Source organism: Aulonocara sp. 'chitande type north' Nkhata Bay, linkage group LG20 (assembly GCF_057382095.1).
Source record: "Aulonocara sp. 'chitande type north' Nkhata Bay isolate Kocher_YH1m ecotype deep benthic linkage group LG20, A_spYH_male_GT1.1, whole genome shotgun sequence".
In the NCBI taxonomy this organism is placed as follows: domain Eukaryota; kingdom Metazoa; phylum Chordata; class Actinopteri; order Cichliformes; family Cichlidae; genus Aulonocara; species Aulonocara sp. 'chitande type north' Nkhata Bay.
This window is the reverse complement of record NC_141363.1, coordinates 22,718,931-22,744,009: the sequence shown is the minus strand read 5'-3', so window position 1 is coordinate 22,744,009 and position 25,079 is coordinate 22,718,931. Positions and strand designations below refer to the sequence as shown.

Sequence of the window (25,079 nt, the reverse complement as noted above, 5' to 3'; positions counted from 1 at the left end):
GTTTGGCTCTTCTGCAGGTAATCTGGTTTTAATGTGTGCTAAACAAGCCTCCAAAAAAGCTTTTACTCTTAACAACTTTCACTTCATTTTTAAATAAAGGGTTAAGATGGGTCACTGTGGCAGCAACAGGGTATTCAAGACAGTCTTTTCCCCAGTCCTTGATGATCCTCCCCGCTTTCCTCAGGCACCGCTTCCTGTAGATGTCCTGGAGGGAGATAATCTCACATCCAATTATCCTTTCGGCACACTGCACCACTCTCTGAAGACCTTTGCAGTTGTAAGCAGTGCTGTTGCCATACCAGGTGGTGATGCATCCAGTGAGGATGCTCTCAATGGCACAGCGGTAGAAGGTCCTGAGGATGCGGGGGCTCATGCCAAATCTTTTTTAGTCTCCTGTTTTGTTTATGTGTACTGACCTGTACTGACCATGTGAGATCCTCTGCTAGATGTACACCTAGGAAACGGAAGCTGTTCACTCTCTCCACAGCAGCGCTGTTGATGATGATTTGGGGGGGGGCTTCTCTGAACTCTGTGGTGAAAACTAATTTCAGCTTCTTTTATCTGTGATGTAATTCTTTTCGTCATAACCTCATCACTATAGGTGAGGATTGGAACGTAGATCGAACCGTTCAGGGATTCTTCAGCGTTCTCATTCTAATGCACTTTGAGGAACATCCCAAGCCCAGGTCAAAAACTATCCTCCATGGCTGCAAACAGTCTGAGAAACTCTCTGTTTTCCTTCCTGAGTGGCTCCTTCAGGCTAACCAAAGGTTCTTCTGTCTCAAACGTCTCCAACATCCACACTTTTGCTTATTAACCAGCCAAACTCTCAGCTCTTCTAGCCTTCCAGTGCCTTTCCAGTGTTTCAGGAATCCAACAGATCAACTAAGCCAGCGGTCCCCAACCTTTTTTGCGCCACGGACCGGTTTATGCCAGACAATATTTTCACGGACCGGCCTTTAAGGTGTCGTGGATAAATACAACAAAATAAAACTAGTACCGAAAAAAATATTTATTTATAACACACATGAAAAGACCCAGGAAAACCGAGTTAACGATAAAAACGATAACAAAATAACGCTGAAAACCGATAAAAACCCTGAAAACTATACATTTCACACCTGAGCCTCAACTCTCGCGGCCCAGTACCTAACGACTCATGGACCGTTACCGGTCCGAGGCCCAGGGGTTGGGGACCGCTGAACTAAGCCCAAAGGCCTCCTTCTTTAACCTGACGGCTTCTTTCACCGTCAGCATCCACCAGAAAGTCCTTAGATTTCTGACACAACAGGCACTGACCTAACTTCTGGAAAAAAGCTCCTTCTAAAGTGGAGACCTTAAGCATGCCTCCCTGTCTTCCGTTGCAATAGAAATTCTTCTGGAGGCGTGAGTTAAAGTGTAGATGTGTGTCAGAAAATATTTACATAAAATAAAGTGTAATAAAAAACATTATGAGACATTTTATAAAAGTTTAAGATTTGGCGTATTTATTGTTTTGAACCATTTTAACAGTGTATCTTGTAAACAGTTACATATTTAATACTTACTTTAAATACTTTAAAATGTATTGTTTTCATTTTATATCGGTTTTGCATATATTTTTTGCGTTACTGACGCTGATATTTTGACGTTTGTTATTTTTACAGATATATTCAAAGCGGTACGAGAACGTCTCACTTTGACCGTCTTCTCGCGGGACTACACCGCCCCTGCACCGTGCTGTTGACCCCATGTCGGAGCAAATCTCGCGGTGTTGGCGGTTGACGGCGGTTGGAGATGGAGTCCGAGGGGGCGGGGTGCAGCAGGAGGGAGCAGAGATGTTTGGAGCTTTTTTTTTAATATAAAATTATTTATTTAAATAAAAATGGCCGCCGTGGAGAGCGGAGAGGAGAGACTGTAAGTGGCTTTTTACATTTATCCTCCCTTACCGTGCCGCCGCTACCGTGGCTCCGACGGCTGAGAGCCATTTCTGTCGTTTGTTTTATCGAAGTGAAAGTGCGTTGATTTTTACCCCGGCCTGTCGCGGCGGAGCGGGGTTAGCAGGAATACGTCACCAACTTACTGCTCAGTCTGTACTTTAGCTGCGGAGCGGAGCTTAGCCTTAGCTTAGCCTTAGCTTAGCCCGTCCTCCGCGCACTACCGGGCCGCTCCGACTTTACCACAACTCTCCTGGAAGTCAGGCCGGGGAGTTGTCACAAATATCCCAGCCGCGGCTTAGCGGCGACGGTGCACCCCTCCTCCCGCGCTCCGTCTGACAGGCAGGAGCTAACGGTTGCTAGCTGGTTAGCAAACACAGTGTTCTCATGAGAGGAGGGTCCGGCTGTTCACACTGCTCATCACTAACCCGGGTTAACCCCGCTCACCAGTAACCTGGGCTAGCCTCCCTCACTGCACTCGCAGCCTCCACCCAACCACCTACCCAAAGCGGGCTGAAACAGATCATTACCCTGTTAGCGGCCAGCTGCCTTAGTGCCGCTGAGCCACATAGACACAGAGTGTCTGCCACTTTTTGCACATGTTTATAACTGCAGAACGGGAGTAGAACCCATCACCTGTGCGTGCGTGTGTTTGTGTGTCCTAGTTTCTTCAGCAGCTCACTTCCTGTTCCACCTGCAGCTTCAGCAGCACCAACACTCACTGAAGTGTTTGTCTCTCAACAGCATCACTGCTATCATGCACTAAATGTACACACACATTGTACAATGGCAGAATTTATCAAAATAAAAACACATGGGTTTCCTACTCATCCAGCGGTGTGTCTAAAAGTTTGGGGGTTGGGTGCCATGCCCACCCCCTTGAAGAAAAACCAAAAACATTCGCAGGAAGAGATGCTACAAGCTGCTGTTCCTCCAATGGCCACTTGAGCCTGTCCAAAAGTGAGGCCATCTCCTTAGAGTCCAGTGTTAAAATGCCAAACTTTACAGCATTCAAAATCATATTTAGACTTTGGTACAAAATACATTGTAGACTATTATGGATAGTATCTCCTGTCATAACAACTCATGAGTAGGGTGATTTTTTTTTTTTTGTAACTGTAGGCTTGTTTTAATAGTCAGTTGTACTAATTAGTACACATTAGTGGGTGTGGCTCAGATCAACATGGCAACCAGGACAACAGAGCTTTAAGAGTAGCAGTGACCGTTTTAGCCCCCAAACCTAACCACTTCATATTATATATATATATATATATATATATATATATATATATATATAAACCTAACCACTTCATATTATATATATATATATATATAAACCTAACCACTTCATATTATATATATATATATATATATATATAAACCTAACCACTTCATATTATATATATATATATATATATAATATGAAGTGGTTAGGTTTGGGGGCTAAAACGGTCACTGCTACTCTTAAAGCTCTGTTGTCCTGGTTGCCATGTTGATGTGTTGTTTTGTATGGATAACATACATACTGCGGACACAGAATATACTTCCTTTTGAAAGACACTGGTCTCATATTTGCGCTAGCACAAAAAAGTCACTCTCCGTGAACAGACAAATTTCTTTCTTGTGAATGTTTCATGCAAGTGTCCTTTTATTTTGAATTTTTTCTAAAATTATTTTTGACTATGCTGATAACTTTCTAAAACTATCCAGGAAGCTTTTACTTTGAAAATAGCACACATTAATGCATACTTTTAAATTTCCCAAAGTAATTGGAGACACATTTAAAGTGGCCTGGTAAATTTCTGTAATTAAATAACTGGTGACTTTCTTTTTGAACACTTTAATGCTTTAGTTCAATATTCCTGTGAGTAACTGGAGTTTTTTATTTTAGAAAAATCTTTTGAAAATTTTTATTGGGAAAATCTGACAAACTTCTGAATAAGTTTTATCTTACTTAGGACTTGGCTGTAGATGTCTGCAGTGAGAGCCTGTGGTTGTCTGGCTCTTTCTGCTTACTCTGGTCACATCAGCTGCCTGTTGAACTGTAATTCACCAATCAGGAAACGGGGCTTGAATAGGCTCTAATTGAATCAGCCAATTGGAATATTCAGTTTGAACTCACCAAATGACACCAATCTGACAAAAGCTAGACCATTTGAATCAATTAAAGACTAATTTGCTGAATCAGCATCCACACTAATTAAAATCATTCCCATTAAAACGATATACACATATTATTGGTTCAGTAATTATAGTCCAGTAATGTAATCTGTTTGTTTTTGCATAATGAGAACTTTTCCAATCTGTGCAAGAAATATAATTCATTTGTTAAAGTTGTATAATGAGAAATGCCAGTCTGGGAGTATTTCTTACTTGTGCTAATGAAATAATTTACTGACATCCATATATGTGGACCGGCTTTGTAGGATTTTATATTACTGTCATAACAAAAGAACCAGCGTGAAAGTAAAGTTCACATTCAAGATAAACTTTAAATAAATCCCGGATCAACGAAGCCTTGAATGTTCACCCACAGTAGCAGAGGAAAAAAAGGGTCTTAAATAAAGTATTAAAATATTGAATGCGTACTTTGATGAATGAGTCAGGGGATAAATACTTGAATCACTACAGTCATGGCATTTTACTGGTTGCAGCTGTAGTGCAACCAAAACTATGTGTGTCTTAAGAATTGTGTTCAGTGTTTAGGGATTTTTAGGGATTTAAGTTATTTATTTGACTTACATCTTAAATTTTACAGCTGCAGCTAATGTTTTCAAAGGAGCTCTTAAGGGGGGCCAGTGCCACCCCATGCCCCGTCTCTGGACACACCCCTGGGTCTGAAGGCCCTCCAGGAAATTCTGAGGTTATGCACTTCACTTCCTGCAGTCTGATGTTTTCTGCATTGAATTATGATGAAAAACACAGATGAATGCTTGACATCAGTTCAACTATCAGACATTCTGTGGCATTTTAAAATAAGTATTCTCAACTTTTCACATTTATTATGATCCCTGCTGAGTCAGCACACATGTTTGGATGTTTTTTGTTGTCTTTTGTGTCCAACTGTTTTCAAATGTGAGAATGAAAGTGCAACAAGGTGATAATTTTGTCTGATTTCAGGCTGCTTTTCTGTTAGCTCTCTATATTTGGTGAGTTCACCATTTCATAGTGCTGTGTGAATGTATAGTGATTCTTTATACAGCCTATTTATGCACTTGAAGTATCTCAAAATAACAACCAGTGTTAGATGTTCATGGTGTAATTACTAATTTAAGGAAAATACTGCTGTATGATATAGGGCTGGGCCATATTATACCTTTCACGGTGATACCAGTACAATTTTAGGCAATGTTAAAAAAATGAAATATCACGATAGAATATGGGTAAAACACGCATGCGCAGTGCCTTTGTTTTCATACGCACATTGTACAAAAAACATGGCGGCAGCGGAGAATGAGAAGGGCAAAAGCGGATCGTTGAGTGAAACAGATGAACCAGAATTGGTTTGTAACTAGCATGGTGACAAGACGCTGACTCAACAAACAATCGGCGTAGCTTTAAATAGCTGCACGCCTTATGACAAAAGCAGCAAACACTAGGGGGAACTAACTAATGAACTAAACTAATATAAACAGCTGCTTGTTTAGGTGAAAATAAATTGATGGGGTTTTTTGCACTAATAAAGTTGTGGTATCGTCAGTTATATCGTTATCGCAAATTTTCAAATATATATCGTGATAAATATTTTTGGCCATATTTTCCTGCCCTAGTATGATATAATTTATGACAGAAATACACCTGGATATATATTAATCTAGCTAATGTTGATCTGTCATGTTGTGACAGCATAATTAAAATGACCAGAGCAACTTTCGATACAGGGAGTAAGAAGAATGAATCAGTGGATAATTTCAGACACAACCTGTGGGTCACTCCATGTCAGTTTACCAGGTGCCTCCCACCTGACCATCTCAGAGATTCCTGAAGAAGTTCCAGTGGAAATATTCATGTCTTAATAGGAGTTATGCAACATTCCCAACCCCTACTGTATTAGTTTTCTCAAAAGCAAAAACAAAAAACAACAACAACAACAAAAAAAAACTGTTTAATGGCATATTCATAGCATATTTATAGAGACATGTCATGACATGTCTCTATAAATATGGACTCTCGGGAGTGGAGCTCAGGTTAACGTAGAAAGATTGGTTATGTGATCTCTGACAGCAGATTTGGAGGCCTGTGGAAACCACAGGTTTGGAGGTAGGGGACTGATTTTAGTTCAGAGCTTCTCATATACAAGGCACATAATGTTCTTTAAATTGCTTCAAATCAGATGAATGTTTTCACAAGTATTAAAGCCTGAAAAGGAAAAAAGCAAAACCAAAAAACTCCAACGTATTTTCATTCAGCTTCAGTATGATATTCCTCAGCTATGATACCTGGTATCAAATCCAATGTAACAGTTAAACAAAGAGCAAATTTCTGTTAATATTCAAATTTAGAATTTGCTCCTAATACCATATCATCTCAACAAAATATACTGAAATTAATATATGTGTGTGTGTGTGTGTGTGTGTGTGTGTGTGTGTGTGTGTTTTAGGCCATGTCCACACTGATACGTTTTCATTTGAAAATGCATCTGTTTCTCTCCGTTTTGGCCTGTCGTTCTCACCGAGACGGCGTTTTTGGTCAAGGGAAACTGAACTTTTTGAAGACGCTCTCCAAAGTGGATAAATTTGAAAAGCCGTTTTCGCATCGCCGTGTGGACTGCCAAGATGGAGGCTTTCGAAAACGATGACGCATTTTAGTCATATGATGCAGTGATGTGAAGAATTCAACTAAGATGTCGGACGACATTGTAGAGGAGTCATTTTGTTTGCTCCTAATTTTGACAGCTCTATTAAAGGTTAATGTCAGTTTGTACATGCTCCATATAGCTCCAGATAAAACTGGGCACTTTTCCTCTGCATTTTGCTGCGACTTTTCAAAGAGCCGGAAAGTAAATATGGAAGTGACGCAAGTCAATCATCTTACGTTTCACGGATGCGCAGTACATTAACAGCCTTTTCAGTGTGGATGAAAACAATTGAAAACGATAGTGTGGACATGGAGCGTCTTTAGATGAAAACGCCGTTTTCAAATTTAACCGGATTAGTGTAGACGTAGCTTTAGTCCCCAGGTTTGTCTCGGGTGCTGGATAGTTGTCTGTGATAAGGGTAATGAATCCGAAAGTATTTGCACCTTTGAGGGTTTGATAACTTTCTTTGCCAATAAAGTTTCCTCCTCTGTTAATTTATTAGAACAACAGTTCATCTCTGAATGTGTCTTTCAACGACCTGAGCATTATAGAGGACATTGTAGGTAGGTTGGTGTCGTGTGGTGGATGGTGGTCTTCAAGTTCAGGAACAGACAACAGGTTCACATTTGGATTCCTGTCTGCTGTTCTGGCTCGATAGACAGCAGACTCAGTGAAATCACACACGCTGAATTAGGCTGGGTGATATGAGGAAAATCGAATATGATATTTTTTTGGCTATATCACAATACAATATATATATCGTGATATGTTTAAATAGCCTCCAAAAACAAATGTTATTTTTAACTATATAGTGCTTAAAATTGCACCGCTATACTCATTCAAAAGGATCATTCAATATTTTTTTCTTCTTTGAATACAAAAAATCTGAATGAATTGAAATGTTTTGTTTTAACCATTTTTTAACCATCAGTTGCACACAGAGGTTTTTCACAATGACAATACTGTGATAGTAAATCTAAAAATGACTGTAAAATATAAAAATAGTAATATAAAAAAATGTGGTGACCTCAAATTACAGAAACAAAAGTCTAGATAGTGACCATAGAAACGACTGACCAAGACCAGGTATCACAGCTGGTTTATTTAATGTTTTCTTTGGCGTGTGGGGGGACGTTGACATTCAGTGTAAAACATCCTTAATTTTGCAGTGGATGACTTTTCAATAAATAAATTTGTGGTGCTGCTATCTTTTGCAGCAATAATTTTAGGGCATGTTTTGCAAATTGATGCATTTTGTTCAACAATCTCCTTGTGAAATCCAAACGAAAGCGCGTCTTGTTCCCTTCCTCATCTGAAAATCCCGCTGTCGTCATATTTTTCCCTATCTGGTAGTATATAAACAAGCATGCTCAGTGCAGTGTGGGTAGCAAACTTTCTGGTTGGGAGGGGAGGACGAATGGTGCATTTGCAGCGTGTGGGAGAAAAAACCTCTGAATTACAGGCAGACAGCTTAATATTTCTATGTCAATTTATTCTCGATGTTTACGATAAAGCCATTTTAGCCATTGTACGTGAAAAAACTCGCGATACGCCAAGTATATTCGATACATCGCCCATCCCTTCTCTGAATGTCCTTGGAGCTGGCTGATTCTGGTTTCGTATGCCTGTTGAAAAGTCAGTAGGTAGGAGCTGTGTAATACTACTTTAGATTCTTGGAAGAAATACTACCTTTTTTTTAAAATATGCGCACTGTTGGACAAGGGATGATATTAGTTGTTCGTAAAAAAGGTAAAACACTGGCTGTATGAAACGACTCTAAATTCTAGCAATAAAATAGAACATAATCTAGAGTAATGGACTGATATTGAAAACCAGACCTTATTTAGCCTAAATGCTCAATAAAACCACACTGTATGTGATGACTTTCATTCCATGACTTGTCCGGTCAGCTTTTACTTCGGCCTTCGCTTTTGCCATATGTCATCCAGCCGGTTCTTTTTTGACTCTTGTTATTTTAGCCTATTTGCATTATCTGGACTCAGCATGGTGTCATGTGACGTGTTGACACTCCATTTCCACATACCTCCATACACCTTGCCTCCATTGCCTTTCAAACAGCCTGGTTGCCTCTGGTCCAGATATAGTGCTGTTTTGAAGTGTTGGCATCATGTCAGCATTAACAAACTATTCCCACCAACTGACTGCTGAAGGAACATCCTCGGTCTAGCTGAAGTCGTATGATGGGTAGCTTTTCCCATGCTTTTTCCCTTTTCATTAGGCAGTGGCCTGTCTGCACTGGTGGTTTGCTCTGCGTCAGAAAATGATACGTTTTTAACCGTGTCTGCCTTGTGTCTACCGAAGTTAAAATGGAAATATAAACCAAATTTAAAACTATTTGGTTGATGTCAGTTCAGAATTAACAGTAAAGTAAACTAAAAGCATCTGGCCAATTTTAAGAATGTGTTTATTAATGTTAAAAGGAAAAAAGAAACCTCTCAGATGTACATCAGAGTTACCTTTGTAAGCATTTCTGAGCACTGGCTTTAACCAGCAAGAGCAATTGTTAATTTAGGTGCAATTTGTCATTAAACTCACATCTTCCTATTTTCATAGACTAAGAAAAAGATAGTTACCAATGCCTAGTCTCTGCCAGTGCGACACAAAGTGCAATATTTAAGTTAGGTAATGTATTTTACTTTTTTAAACCTAAAAAGACTCTGAAGGGGTTAGTGAAAATATGTATAAAAAATTATTTATTTATTTTTTTTACCTGTTGTTGTTCAGCTGATATCCGTCTACTTATGTTCACTACAGGCTGACTCATTTATCAGTATGTAAGTGAGGTTAACCAACATTCATTCCAGCTTCTATCACAAATACCACAGCCTTACTGAGAATAATAATGATGATACTCATTTTAATTGTAAGGATCACAGAGTGTTTCACAGTTTGGATATAAACAAGACATTTGAGAGTTTTCAGCATACAGTTCATGTAAACAAATATTCATGTTTTTATACAAGTAATTAAAGTAAAATGTGAGTCTTAGCAACATATATAAAGTTAGTAGGGGTAATCCTAGATGCAGGCTAGTGCAGTTCAGTGATGTGACATAATAACCACTGCAAAAAATATGCAAGACTAAATTTAAAAGACTCAACATCAAATAAATACATTTAAAATGGTCTTTAAGGAGAATAAGGGGATCAGATTTTAAAACCTAGTGTCATCGCTATTCACCAATCACAGGGTAGAACAGGTTTTTCTGATGACGGTTTAACTTTTTATCAGGTTATTTTTATTTAGTTTTTTATGTTTCTGAGTTTGTAAACAATAGCCGTTGGATGGAAGAGGACATCTTGGCTTGGATATCCTCCAGCTAAACTGGGGGACCTAAAATATTGGCCTCCAGGGGTTAAGTCAGCAGACTAGCAGATGGATTCCCAGATTGCCCAAAAGGACCTAGAGAACTACTTGGTCCAAAAGCGCTTTTTGTTTTTTGTGTTTACATCGCAGCCTGAAGCCCCATGAAGATCAGACTAATCAGTCAGCTGCTCAGACTTGTCTGGCACATCTGAACTGAGCTTTTGGAGAAACTCTTCCAGCTTCAACACATTAGGATGTGAAATATTAAAGTTCTGATGGTGCTTATAGGTTCTTTGTTGTTGGAAATTAGAAAAGTGTGATTGAGAATTAATGGGAGTTGGATGCTGTGGAGGAGCTATGAGGCAAACGAGGAGATGAGGAAGGCCAAACAAGAGGGTTATTGATGTGAAAGAAGACATGCAGGTGGTTGGCGAGACAAAGGAAGAAGCAGAGGAAAGGAAGTGGTAGAATGACAGGAAGACCAAAAAAGATTAGTTTTAAGATTACTCTTGCCTCATCATGGTCTTCGTGGTATCCATTCATTTATAGTTTTCTTCTGCTGTTATTTTCTTCCTGTACCTCCCCCACCTTCTCTCATTACCCAGCTAATACTTTAACACAGTCTCCTAACAGTTTGTGAAATACTTTTGACTTCTATTGATTTGTGTGGTCTAATATGTACTGATTTATGTCCATGGTTGTTGAATCTCGGCTATTACAGTTTGTGTTGCTTTCAGAATAGGACTAAGCATTTGACCACTGAAACAGTACCAAAACAAAGGTTTCACCAAAGTGTTTTTTCAACCTCTCTAGACATTCTAAAAAAGAAAAGTTGCCATTATAAACACTGTGCATTTTATATCCTTATATCAAATAAAAATATCAAACGTTTGACCTCTTGCTCTTATCTTACTGAGGTGACTGTTAGCCACTTACGCAGTAACCGATTTTAAAATGCTGACATTGTGATAGCCTGCACATGTTAAGTTCACCATGCAGCAACTGAGTCAGAATTTTCACATGACGGTTTGACAACCTTTAATGTAAAGTTGTTTACATGAAAAAAATAAGAGGTGTTGATAATACTGGTCTGTGTATGAGAGGTCACTGTGTGGCTTTAGTAACCAAATTAGTTGTCAGTCAAGTGTAGTGTTAAAAATAGACGCATGCCTTTAACTTCTTTATTGCAGTGTCGTGACTATCACAACTGTTCAACCTATGGTTTTTGACCAGGGAGACACTGTTGCTGTTTGTCTTTAGTGTTCATGTTTCTGTTGTTCATGTTTCTTCCCCTGAAGGGAGGGACTGTGCAATAGGTTCCATTTGTCTGTCTGTGTGTCTGTTAGCAGTCTAGCATCCAGTTTTCAAGATATCATTTTCAAATTTTGTGTGACAGTAGATATCAATAACAGCTCGAGCTGATTTTATTTTGGTGTGCCTCAGGTCAAGGCCTGGGTAAAAACTTTATTTTACCCTCAATTTTTTTATGGATTGTCTTCAAACTTCACAACAGTATACTAGGCGTTGGGGAACATGAGTACCTAGTACCTAGGCTAAGTATTTGACCCAGGTCAAAGTTTACCTTGGAAAAAAAATTAAAGAAACCATATCGAGTAATATATCATATGAAAGGGGATAGTAAGAGCTGTACAACACCCTTTTAATAGAGTTAAGCTCTGTGAGTGCTCATGTTGTTACTTCCTGTTTTATATTGAAGGGTCAATTTTTCCCAGGTGTCTCATGGGCTTCCTTCCCACTTTTGCTGTTTTCCCTCCTTTCTACTTGCCTTCACCTGGTAGTTTCACCTGTTTGTTGCTCAGTTGTATTGTATTCTACACACTGAGGTTGACCTCCCCTTTGTCAGATTGTCTGTGTCTTTCTTCCTCATGCTCCTCTTTGTGGATATTTGTTGGACTTTTACTCACTTGACTTTCAGTATTTTGGGATTTTCTTGGCTTGGCCTTTTTGGATGGTGTTCTGTTGTTTACCTACCTGTGCTTCCTGTGCTTTGTTCCTCTCTCCAGCAAATCCTTACTATATTTTTTCGGACCATAAGGCGCACCGGATTATAAAGCGCATTAAGTGTAACTAAACAGTATGATAAGTCAAACTTGACTCAACTCATTCTTCTTGCTTCCTCCACTTCCGTACCATTGATTCATTAATGTTGAATTCTCTTGCAGCTGCTTTATTCCCATGTTGTTGCAGTATATTAATGACTAATATTGTGGATGGATTATCTCAGTTGTTCTCCTGACTGAAGTTTGGTCCGTTTATAGCATCCTGCCTTGGGATTGCATTTGTTCCTAACCATCAGGAACCCTCATGTTAACTTTTATCAAGTGGGAAAAAGTTAGTTTTTGTCCTCCAGCTTCACTGTTTATATTATGCTAACATAGCTGTGTCGCTATATCCCACGTCATTATACGTCATTATTGCACATCATTTTATCCCAGCTAGCCCAACTTCAGTAACCCTACAAACGTCACTGCTGTTTAGTTTTCTGTCTTCATTTATGCTGAAAGTGGTAGCAGAGCTGAATATCTTAATTCTTTCAGAAATCTCTCAGTCAGAACATGCTATATCATTTTTAGGTGGAAACTAGCGAGCTAACTTCCTGCTAACTTCTAACTCTGTTAAATTTAATAAATTCTGTTTTCACGGATGCCTGGATGTTAAACTTAATTGTTACACCTGGTAAAGCAGCAACGCTGATCATTTTATTAAAGATGAAAGAATTTAGACAGTTTTAACTCTGTGACGCTGCAGTGTTCGTTTGACTTTGGGACCTGAAGCAGACGGAGTTTTTGGACCCAGATTACTCCGCGAAGCTCCTGACTACCTGATCCAACAATCCATCAAGCGGTGCGGCTTCATAGCTTAGCAAAGTGGTACTAAAACATTTTTTGACAGATTTTTGAGCGCCGTGTACCACATAAAATCGATTGGAGGTCAGTAAGCACAACCAGAATTCATATATAAGGCGCACCGGATTATCAGGCGCACTGTGGATTTTTAAGAAAATTAAAGGATTTTAAGTGTGCCTTATTGTGCGGAAAATACGGTATATATAGTTTACATCCGTCTCCTCATAAGTTAACACATGAATGTATAGACTTTGTGAACTATAAGTTTGGCTGTGCTGCAGATAATGAATCAGATAAGCTTTTACATAAATGTGATTGAAATCTGAATGTCTAATGCACCCAAACACAACACACAGATACTTTAATATTTTATTTATATATAAATCTGTTTTTATAACATGCAGGTTTTATTTTATAGCCAGCAAAGACAAAGTAGTTGGTGTTACACAGATTTATCTAGTTCCAGCAATTAACATTCAGAAACAGAACAATTGCACCCATCTGTACACATCTGTCAGGTTAAAGCAGAAGAGAAGGAGAATATGAAAAAGAGGAAGTGCTCGTGAATGCAGCCAATTTAAGACAAGAATTTTCTATTACAGATTTCAATGTCTCAAAACCACCTCAGAGCTTTTGTTTTCATGCATTCAGAAGCAATGTTTATTCATTTTATGAACTGAAGTTTTTAAATGACTGATTTAAAGTTTAAGAAAACACAGGCATTCTGTTGGGTCTGACATTTTCAGTCTCAATGTGACATTTAACTGGAAATGTGAAGTAAACACCGGTCCGAGTCGTCTTCAGCCCTCATGCTGCTGAAATAATCATTTAACACATAAATATTAATGAGAAATTCTGATTAGTCTTTTAATCAGAAGAGAGCTATCTATCCTCTGCTGTCAGTTCCACCAGTGACTCTGATTTTGGTCTCTTCTGGTTTCTGTCAGAGTTTATTTAGTAAGGTTAATCTTGTTCCAGCTGTCAGACTTATGATGAGAAACAGCCTCTGCTCCCCGTTAGAAAAACAGGAAATTCAACATCGTTTTTCACCAAATAAAGATGGTCGGTCAAAGCAAGATAAAAACCATCACAGTTTCATATAACTTTAAAAACTAATTTGGTGTACTGAGGGAATTAAAAACTGATTAATCTGCACTGAAAATGTGTGCTGCAGCTGATCCAAAGCTTTCTTAGATAAAGTAGTTGTATTCAGCTGAGCAAAGGACACAAACTACATCGAAACTTGTTAAGTTCAAGAAGCATCAGGGGGAAATGCACCGCTCATGCTTATCTAATCTAACATTAGATGTGTATCTCTTTTTGTTACAAAGCTGCTGCAGTGGGTAAAAAACACCACAGTGACCTACAGTACCTTAAAGACGAACCATAGCGTGAGTTGAAGACTTCCTGTTGGTGCGTTCAGGGGTAGTCAGTCACTGTAACTCAGCACTTCCTGCAATTGCTTCACAATCCTGTCTTTAAGTGATGACGTGATGAGTCCTGCTTCCGGGCCCAAACCACTCTGTGTTTAATAAGGCTGTTGTGTTTTTAACAGGTTTTAATGCTTTGCATTTTGTTCTATTTAATCTACAAGCCCCTAAAAACATTCAGTGATCACTGTCGGCCTCTCTTGGTTTCTATTATCCTTATTATTTTAAAGCTCAGTTTTTAACACACCTCAGTTTTGTGTAAGATGTATCTACAGCCCAGCCCATGCAGCAGTGTGTTAATGACTAACCTCGTATTGTGGATGGATTATCTCAGTTGTTCTTCTGACTGAAGTTTGGTCCGTTTATAGCATCCTGCCATGCGATTACAATAACAAATTTCCCACGTGTGGGACTAATACAGGTTATCTTAATTGCATTTGTCCCTGACCATCAGGAACCCTCACGTTAACTTTAATCGAGTGAAAAAGTTAGTTTTTGTCCTCCAGCTTCACTGTTTATATTATGCTAAGATAGCTGTGTTGCTAGTGATCACATAGCACGCCATTTTATCCCAGCTAGTCCAACTTCAGTAACCCTATAAACATCACTGCTGTTTAGTTTTCTGTCTTCATTTGTGTCGGAAGTGATAGCAGAGCTGTACGTCTTAATTTGTTTCAGAAATCCCTCAGTCACAACATGCTGTATTGTATTTAGATGGAAACTAGCGAGCTTACTCCCTGCAAACTTCTAACTCTGTTAAATTTTATAAAAAAAATTTCATGGATGCCTGGATGTTAAACTTAATTGTTACACCTGGTAGAGCAGCCACACTGATCATTTTATTACAGGTGGACATATTTAGACACTTTTTCGACTCTCAGTGATGCCGCAGTGTTCGTTTGACTTTGGGACCTGCAGCGTAGTTTGGGACCAGGCACGGCTAATGACGTCCGACTTAAAGACCGGATAAGAGCACCAGGCTGCTTGAGCTGATAAACTCACTATGAGGTCCACACACAAAGGCAGGGAGTTTTACCATCCATCACCAAAAAAAAAGGTCTGTACCCCGTTTAGCTCCACTGTTAACGTGGGCTTTATTTCTGGAAAGGTCCGAAATCTGATATTGATCCAATCAATCACATGCATGGTTTATAGTGTAATATCCCAACATTCACTACATACAGTTGCAGGAAAAAGTTTGTAAATCCTTTGGAATTTGCTTTATTCTGCATAAATACAGAATAAGTCTTAAAAGTAATAAAAATGTTATAATGTATAATGTTGGGTGCCCACTTTTTCCTTTTCAGTGATTGATGGAAGTAGCCACCATGACATGTGTCACTGATGTTGGACTTTATATTAACATTTAGGCGATCGCATGCTTGCTTTTGTAATCTACAAACACCAGTCAGATTTAGCAAACAGACAAAGGATTATGGAGAGGGAGTCACAGCGTCTCACCAGCTTTAGCTTTAGCAAATAGAAGACCAAATCACCAATAGCCAAATAAAGGCATTAGAGAGCATTTGTAGCTGTCTGCGAGATAAGTGCTGCACAGGGACGTCTACAAAGTGCTACACAATCAGAACTAGGAGTAAAGTGTCAGGCAAGGTACTATATAAGTAAGATTTCACAAACCGTACATAAAAGATGGACGTAGTCACCTTGTTACCCATTGGTTTCAGGTTCTTCATTTAAAGGCATTAAATGAAGCGTTAGCATTTTGGCAGTTATAGTGTGGCAGCTATAGTGTGTGTATAGCAAGTAGTGACAATATTTGGATTAGCGGGTGCTGTTGGTAAAGATATCCACTGAAGCCAAAGCTTTTTAACATTAGAGTCTATGAAGATTGTCTCACTTTTAGAATCAGCCTCAATTGGCCATTAGAGGAAGTGGAGGTTTTGGCACTTCATTTTTAGCCTCGGTGATTGCTGCTTGGTTTCCTCGCTACAGGCCTTCTCACAACATTTATGTTGGACATTGTTAAACCATTATCTTTAGTCTTCATTGAACATTATTAGGTGGAATGACTTGTGAGTTTTAGGGTGTCGTGTTGTATCTTGACCCATTTTCTTTTAAGGAACAGTCTGTGGACAGATGCCCTGACATACATAATTTGCTGGAATTAATCAGAATTCATTCCTAAATCAATCACCACAACCTGTCCTCCATGGATGTGGCAAACACATAACACTTCTTATTTAACTACTTTTTGCTCAGCCAAAATTGCAACAGCTTATTAATGGTCCAGGGTCAGGTCTTGTTAACCATTTATGCAAAGAACGTAATACAGTGAGAATCACTGACACTTGACTACTTCAAGAAGGTCCTGCTTTAGATTTTATGAAGTCTGTCAGAGCTTTGTATTGGCGGTTAGAAAAATGGCACGTAATTTGCCTTCATGCAGCTTTTACATGGTTCAAACTCAAATATCAGGTCTGAAGGATCTTTGGAGTTAAATGTTCTGCAAACATTTGATGGGAGTGAAGTAGGGCTGCCACGATTAGTTGACTAGTCACGATTACGTCGACTATTAAAATTGTCAACGACTAATTTAATAGTCGATGCGTCGTTTGAAGCTTTGTAAGATTTCGAAAGACGCAGGAATAAATAGTAGGATTTAAGAGTGTAATAACGGACTGAAACAGAAGAACAGCACTGCATGTCCAGGGATGCCAGCTGCCGTTAAACGCCAAAGAAGAAGAAGTAGTGTCCAGGTTTCATAGCTGTGTCCAAATTTAGCGGCCGCATCCTTCGGAGGCTGCATTTGTAGGTCAATTACGTTACAGGGACGTGGCACGCCTGTCCAAATTCGAAGACTCCCCCAAACGCGGCCAAAAAATGCATTCTTCATTTCCCCAGATTTGAAGGATGGGTCGGGTGTATCCATCGTGGCCCAACCTATCCCAAAATTCATAGCGCGGCCCAGTCAATTCCAGTTTCCAACAATGGCGGCAGCTACTTAGTTTATCAAGACATCACATATTTGCAAAAGTGCTCCAATGTTTTCGGAGACGTCTGTTACCCACCAGCTCGATAGCTAACCAGGGTTCAAGGCTCACTAGAGCTGGTGAGAACAGCGAACTGACAGATGCATTCTGGTGCAATAAGCTGTACGTTTTACGTCCAATGGATGCATTATCTGATTAGTCGACTAATTGCAAAAATAATCGGTGACTAGTCGACTATCAAAATAATCGTTTGTGGCAGCCCTAGAGTGAAGCTAAAGGAAGCCTAACGTGTTCTTACTGATTCAGTCAAACACTGATCTGAAAGTGTTCTATGTGGATGAACTTATATTTATGAAGTTATTTGGATTCTTGCAGTTAACAGGTTGTGGTCATAATGTCAACAGTATGATTTTCTCTCTTTTTTGTGCAGGGAGGAGGGGCAAGAAGGTGATGAAGGACCTATTGAACCCCAGCCTCCAAGGAAGGAAAAAGACAGGTCCAAGACCAAGAAACCCCGCAGGGAACGTCGTCATGCTGAGCGGGGGACGGAGACCATGGCCTCAGCTTCAACCTCAACAGCACAGCAGCCACAGACAGGGTTGGAGCAACAGACCCAGGTAAAGACTGCATTAGAAGTTAGTAGAAACAGTGGAATCATGGAGGGACAAATTTCATCACCTGCTGAACATCATGACACATTTTGCTCAGGATGAAGGACAAGTTTTTGCTCACCTTTTCCTTGCAGATGTCAGAGCCAGTGGCCGGTCCCTCAGAGCCAGGGTCAGAGTCTGCAGGTGGTAGCGAGTCTGCCGGATCTTCCAGGCAGCGGCGCTCCATCATTCGGGACCAAGGGCCGCTGTATGATGACCCATCTCTGCCCGAAGGCTGGACCCGCAAACTGAAACAGAGAAAGTCTGGACGCTCTGCTGGGAAGTTTGATGTCTACCTAATCAAGTAAGCCATGCCCTGAGCCACCCTGACAGTGTGCTCGTTTTCCAGGATGTAGAGGAGTAAAACCCCCAAATGAACATTTGTGATGCTTTTTTTTTTGCTTTTTTTTTTTTTTTTTTTTTTGCTGTTTAGCTCGGAGGGGAAAGCGTTTCGTTCCAAGGTGGAGCTTATTGCCTACTTCCAAAAGGTTGGTGACACAACAACCGACCCTAATGATTTTGACTTTACTGTTACTGGGCGTGGGAGCCCCTCCCGCCGTGAGAAGCGCCCACCCAAGAAACCAAAGGTGGTGAAACCATCGGGGCGTGGTCGTGGGAGGCCCAAAGGTACTAAATGATGTGATTCTAGAAGTTATACTGGAAAGCTGTTCCTGAGTATTTCTATTTGAGTATTTATTTTTTCTGTAATTGTGTATCTATTTGTGTTTTTGTAGGCAGTGGGAAGATGAGGCAGGCTACAGAAGGAGTGGCAATGAAACGTGTGGTTGAGAAAACTCCGGGCAAACTGCTGGTCAAGATGCCCTTCGGCAAAGCAGAGACCTCCACTGGCACCACGACCACCACCTCAAAGGTATGGTTGCTCTGTCGCTTAGTCGTTCGTACATTTTCGAGAAGCACAGTGTTGAGATTGTCGCAGTAAGCTGAATAACTCAAACATGCATTTCCTAAGCAACTTTCCTCATTTCTTCTGTCCAGGAAAGCTAACAGAAATATGCTTCAAGGAGAAAATATGCATCTCTCCAAAACTGATGTTCACACGTATAAACATAATCATTTAAAGATATTTTGATTAAAATGATCACACCTCTACACCATAATGTCATCCAATGAATCACCACTTTGTTGAGGTTGATTAACTTGTGTTTTTCAGTAACCTTCAAGGCAGCTCTTGAGAGTCAAACTGGTCCCCCTTTGACCTACAGGTGTAATGTAAAGAGCATCCTATATCAGGCAAGACAGGAAAGACTGAAGACCCAACTCCCAACCAGTAACATTGGGTCATACTGTCCTGCCATTCTGGCTCACTACCTTCAAGGATAGTTGAGGCGTCCTGTAATTTTTACCCCTCAGCTGTGAAAGGCTGATGGGTACTGCCTAGGGCTGCCACAAACGATTATTTTGATAGTCGACTAGTCACCGATTATTTTTGCGATTAGTTGACTAATCAGATCATCATCCATTGGACGTAAAACGTACAGCTTATTGCACCAGCAGCATCTGCTCTTATATAACTATCATTAGCTTACAGCTTTAAGTCTTTAAGGTATGTGCTAACTAAAAATAAATACAAGATGATAGTTTATTAAATTTTAATGAAATTTGCAGATTGTTTCAGTGGAGTTTAATAAATTCCGCCGTCTGCTCCTTGCTATCTAAAATATAACGGGACACCAGAGTATATTCTCCAGCATCTCACACTTCTGATAATCAGTTGTCTGCTTGACGTTTATTCAGCTGTGTAAAAACTATAACTTTAATCTCAGCCAAACCAATTTACTCAGGAACAAATAAAATACTGAAAAAAGCCAAACAATAACATTTTTAAGTTATCTAAGTGACTTATATATGTTTAACCTGAGTAGCGAAAGATGGCGGTGGGTTTGAAAACGATTTGCCGGGAGTCCGGTGTTCTGACGGGCTCTAGTGAGCTTTGCCCCCGGCTAGCTATCAAGCTGGTGGGTAACAGACGTCTCTGAAAACGTCGGAGCGCTTTTGAAAATATGTGGTGTCTTGATAAACTGAGCAGATATTTGAGGTTTACACAGCTACATTCTCGCATGAAAATATGTTAAACGTTTATTTTGTGACCCAGAAAGAATAATAAGAGTAATATTAAAACTAACTAGCTGCCGCCATTGTTGGAAACTGAGCTGGGCTGCGCTATGAATTCTGGGACAGAGCTACTTCTTCTTCTGGGTTTAACGGCAGCTGGCATCCTTGTACATGCAGTGCTGCCATCTCCTGTTTCAGTCCGTTATTACACTCTTAAATCCTGCCACTTATTCCTGCGTCTTTTGTGATCTTACAAAGCTTCAAACGACGCGTCGACGATTTTGATAGTCGACGTAATCGTGACTAGTCGACTAATCGTGGCAGCCCTAGTACTGCCGTCATTTTGCCGGGCGGGTGGGCAGCATGGACACCAAAGTTTGTGAGTGTGATAACTCGAGAACAAGGCAACATAGGATTTTGAAATTGATACCATAGCTGCCTGTACATTGGACAAGTTCAAATCTCAGTGATCTTGACTTCAAGGTCAAGGTCAAGTTTTCTTAAAATCTTGTGAGTTCAATAATTCAAGACGGAAATAATCTAGGATTTTCAAATTGAGACCATAGGTGTATCTACTTGGAATCTGAGGGGTAGTGCTGGTGGCAGCTTGTATTTTTTTCTTCTTTTTGTGCGTGACAGCAAATAAAGGCAACCCAAGGTTTTACCTTGATCAACTTTAGCCTGCAAATAACTATTTAGAGATAGTTAAATCATGTTACAGGAAATGAAAGATTGTAAATCCTCATTTGTAGCAAAGTTAGAGACATGGCTAAGGATCCTGTGTGTGTCTCCAATTCCATCTTTACAAAGACCTTCTGAATATCCCAGTGAAAAGAATGGGAAGGGAATTCATGGAAGACTTTGTTTACCTTCGTAGAGTTGTGTCCTGAAGATGGGCAAAACAGCTAACATACACTGAAATAAGGTCTTAAGCAATTGATCAACACAAGAGATCCACAAATCATCTGGAAGGTAGAAAAGACTTTCATTAGGAGTTTAAAATAAAACACTTATCTTGACTGGCAGTAGTCCTGCCAAGAATGTCTTGAGAGTGGATACTGAGGACTTGGCTGTGCACTAGTGTTTATGATTTTCATGGTTCGAAACTTAAGGCTCTACCTGGAGAAGCACCTCACAAACAGAGGTAAATGATGAGTAAAAGTAGATAGACTGTAGTATGTGGTTGCAGTAAGTATGGTTAGTATTTTCATCCATCTATTATCTGCTTCTTATTTGGACCTGGATCTTGGTGGAAGCAGTCTAAACAGATATGCCTAGATCTCTCTCTCCTCAGCCAGCTCTTCAAGGGGGACACCAAGGTGTTCCAAAGCTAGCTGAGTGACATGATCTCTCCAGCATGTTTATTGCCTACCCTGGAGTCCCTACTATTTGGATATTTCCAAAACAACTCACCTAGGAGACATCCAGGAAGCAGTCTAGTCAGTGCTTTAAAATCTTAAATATGATTTTATAATTCCAGCAACAATGCTAATGCAGGTTTTTCCTGTTGATCTGGCAATTCCCCTGCAGGTGGTGTCTCCTGCCTTGGTGACCAAGTCCCGCCCTGGCAGAAAGAGGAAATCAGAACAAGAACTTCCGCCTCCACCACAGACTGCCCCCAAGAAACGGGGCAGGAAACCAGCGTCAGCCTCCACAGCAGCATCAGTCGCCACAGCATCCACCTCTGCTGCATCAGCCTCTGGTAGCTCAACAGCAGGAAGTTACGCTGCAGCTGCCATCTTGGCTGCTGAGGCCAAACGGAGAGCAGCTAAGGAGTCTTCCACCAAACCTGTTGTCCAGGAAACAGCTCTGCCAATCAAAAAACGTAAAACGAGAGAGACAGTGGAGGAAAGGGAGAGTGTGCAGACTCCAATGGCTACAACAACAGAGACTGGAAAGTCAACAGCGGCCGAGGAGGAGAGCAGTACAATGGCAGGAGGTCCAAGCTCAGAGCCTGAGCCCGCCCCCTCTGAGCAGAGCCAGTCACAATCACAGAAGCAGCCTTCTGCTTCAGATGACAGCCAACCACATGGACACAAGACACATAAAGGGCGGAAGCACAAGGACAAATCAGGAGAGGCAACAGGTGATGGTGTAACCAAAGGGGAAGAAGTAGGTGAAGATGTAAGCGATAAGGGAGGAGAGGGGGGATTGGGTGGAAGGGGTAGCAGTAGCAGCAGTAGCACTAGTCCGTCAAAAAGCCACAAAAGGAAGGAGCGAACACCTCACAAGCACCACCATCACCACCACCACCATCATCAGCATCGCCACCAACAATCCACTGTCTCAACATTGGATGAACCTTCTCCTCCTCCTCCACCCTCTGGACACCCAGCACCTTCTAGCCAGTCCAAGCCTGACATTGAGCCTCAGACTGTGCCTCAGCTCACCTCCCAACAGTCGCAGCACACCCAGCAAGCTCTTCCCAGACCGCAGTCCAAGTCTGCACCACAGTCCCTGCCCGAACCTCGACATCCTACCCTGCAACCACGCTACCAGCCCCAGTTTCCCCATGAGTCCCAAGCCCAGAGTCGTTACCCAGCACCCCAGTCCTCTCCTACCCGACACGGCCTGACACAACCACGGCCCCAACAGCCCCCATCCCAAACCCACAGTCAGCCTCAGGCTGCCAACCAGAAAGTTCCCTCACAACCTGTTCATTCCTCAACCCAACACCGAACCCAGCTTCAGAGTCAGCATACGCAACCTCAGTCACATCCTCCTCAGTGCCCCTCCATCCTGCACATCCATCCGCACCAAACAAGGCATCCACATCCACAAACTACATCCCCCACAGCACCCCAACCTCAAACCCAGTCAAGGCACCCATCTCAACTCCAAACCCAGCTCAAACAACAATCTCAGCCCCAGCCCCGACAGTCACTTCAGCCTCAAATTCAATCCCAGGCCAGGACCCCAACTCAAGCTCAGAGTCAGTCCCAATCCAGGCCTCCAGCCCAACCTCAGTCTCAGTTGCAGCCCAGAACCTCGGGCCAAACGCAGCCTCAAACCCAATCCAGAACCCCAGTCCAGTTGCAACCCCTATCCAGGACTCCAGCCCAATCACAATCAGCACCCCAATCCAGGACCCCATCCCAAATGCCGTCGACACTCCACGCTAGGACCCCAACCCAAACTCATCCTCAACCTCAGTCCAGAAACCAAGGTCAAATGCAGCCTCAATCCCAGTCCAGGACCCTAGCCCAAATGCAGCCTCAATCCCAGCCCAGACCTCAAACCCAAATGCAGCCACAAGCCCAGTCTAGAACTTCAGCCCAACCTCAACCTCACCTGCAACCCAGACACCAAGTGCAACCACAGACAAGGCCCCCATCACAACATCAACTCCAGACTCAATACAGACCACAATCCAGTCAATCTCTCTCCCAGCCTAGGCCGCCCCAGTCCCAACCCCAGTCCCAAGCACAACCACACTTTCAGCGGATCCAACCACAGCTGCGCTCCCAGCCACACTCTCAGCTTACCAGGCCAAACGTGCAGCACCTCTCATCCAGCCGACCATCTTCCAGCCTAACCAGGACCAACCTCGTCCCTGCTCAGCAAAACCAGAGCGAACAGCCACAAGACCTGAGCACCACAAGGCCTGGCAGAGGGAGCCTGATCCCGAGCCGAGACGTCAGCGTGGAAGGGGTTAGGACAGAGGGGAGAGGGGAGCCAGCCATGCCATCTGAAAGCAGAGAGGTTTTAGGAGGAGACAGAGGATCAAACAGCACCTCGAGGCCTCCCAGCTCCATGCCTCCTGGACCTCCTGGAGTATCTGGGGCTGGTCACGTGCCTGGGGCAGATGGTAGGGCTAGGCTCCGGGCAGAGCCAGAGGCAGCAGGTGAGGGTAGGGAGCTCAGAGACATCGTCCCGCAATCTGCTGTTCCCTGTCCCAGCCGAGAAGAAACCGTAGAGTCACGGACTGCTGTCAGCGAAAGAGTCAGCTGATTGGTTGGACTGATGAACCTGCCGTCTACCAATAGCCTGACGGACTGAATCAGCACCAGGCAGAAGAGGAGTATGACTGGGATGTCCTTGTAATGGTTTTTACACCGTTTACAGATAGAAGGAAAGCGTCACACAGAGCTGGAAGGACTGTCGCAGCTTGTTCTCTGTTTGATTCTGTCTGGAGACTCTGTAAAGTTCTGGATTAGAGAACCAACCTGGCGCTGAGGGCCACCTCGAGTGGAAAATGGATAGTATCTTTTTTTCTAGGAAAAACAAATGAAAAGGAAAAACCGATAAAAAGTGTGTGTGTATATATAATCAAAAGGCAGCTGTTGTGTCCCGCTAGTCTCCGTGGGGAGGGGGGGGGGGGAGTAGTTTGGAACTAAAAACCAACGCTTAACAACACATTACTCTGAACGAAACGTTGCTTCCGGAATATAACCTGTTTTTTTTATTTAGTATTTTGATAGTTTATTGTTTTGTCTCTGTTATACAGCTTTAAAGTCTGATATTATTGACTGACAGTCCCTTACTCATCGCTGTGCTGCTGACTGACAGTCCCTGACTTTTAACCTGCTCTTAACTCCTCCTGTTGACTGACTGTCCCTTACTGAAACTAGTCCTCGACTGAAAGCCTCAGAGATGATGTGAGGCGGCGGTTTGCACCTTAAACTGGTTTCTCGGAAATCTCATCATTTGTTTTCGTCCCCATTTTCCATTAAGCTAACAATAAACGGAGAGGGGGCACTAATGTTTTCCATCCATTTTCAGAATGCCTCCTACAAGTAGTGAATCTAATCTGTGAGTATTTATACCCAATTCGTGACTGTACTCGGCCATGATTTTGAGTCATTCTGAATACCGTCTAAAATGTCTGAACAGTGTGAGGAGTTCTTGATTCCTCTTAGCAGAGTCAGTTGCTTGGCGAAAAAAAAAAAGCCTCCTCATTGGTTTTTCCAAGTATGTCCAACAGAGCAAGTTGTTCTTCCAGGATGAATCTGTTTTCCGTAGTCTTTTGTTTCCAAAGGAAGCACTTTTAATGTCAAACCAAACCCACTTTCACAGTAGCTTTATTTTAGTTTTTAGTCTTAATGAAAGAGTGGGAAATTACTTATT

At 41.6% G+C, this 25,079-nt stretch overlaps 1 protein-coding gene across 1 annotated transcript; it reads left to right on the top strand.

Annotated features, from left to right (window-relative positions):
• The first annotated feature begins 1,677 nt into the window (after positions 1 to 1,677).
• On the top strand, positions 1,678 to 24,263 carry mecp2 (methyl CpG binding protein 2). Its single transcript, XM_086277126.1, has 6 exons — positions 1,678 to 1,896; positions 17,720 to 17,906; positions 18,035 to 18,243; positions 18,373 to 18,566; positions 18,674 to 18,810; positions 21,543 to 24,263. Exons 1-6 carry the CDS (start codon positions 1,865 to 1,867, stop codon positions 23,961 to 23,963), a joined length of 3,180 nt encoding a protein of 1,059 aa, XP_086133252.1. The 5' UTR covers positions 1,678 to 1,864; the 3' UTR covers positions 23,964 to 24,263.
• Positions 24,264 to 25,079: the final 816 nt, after the last annotated feature.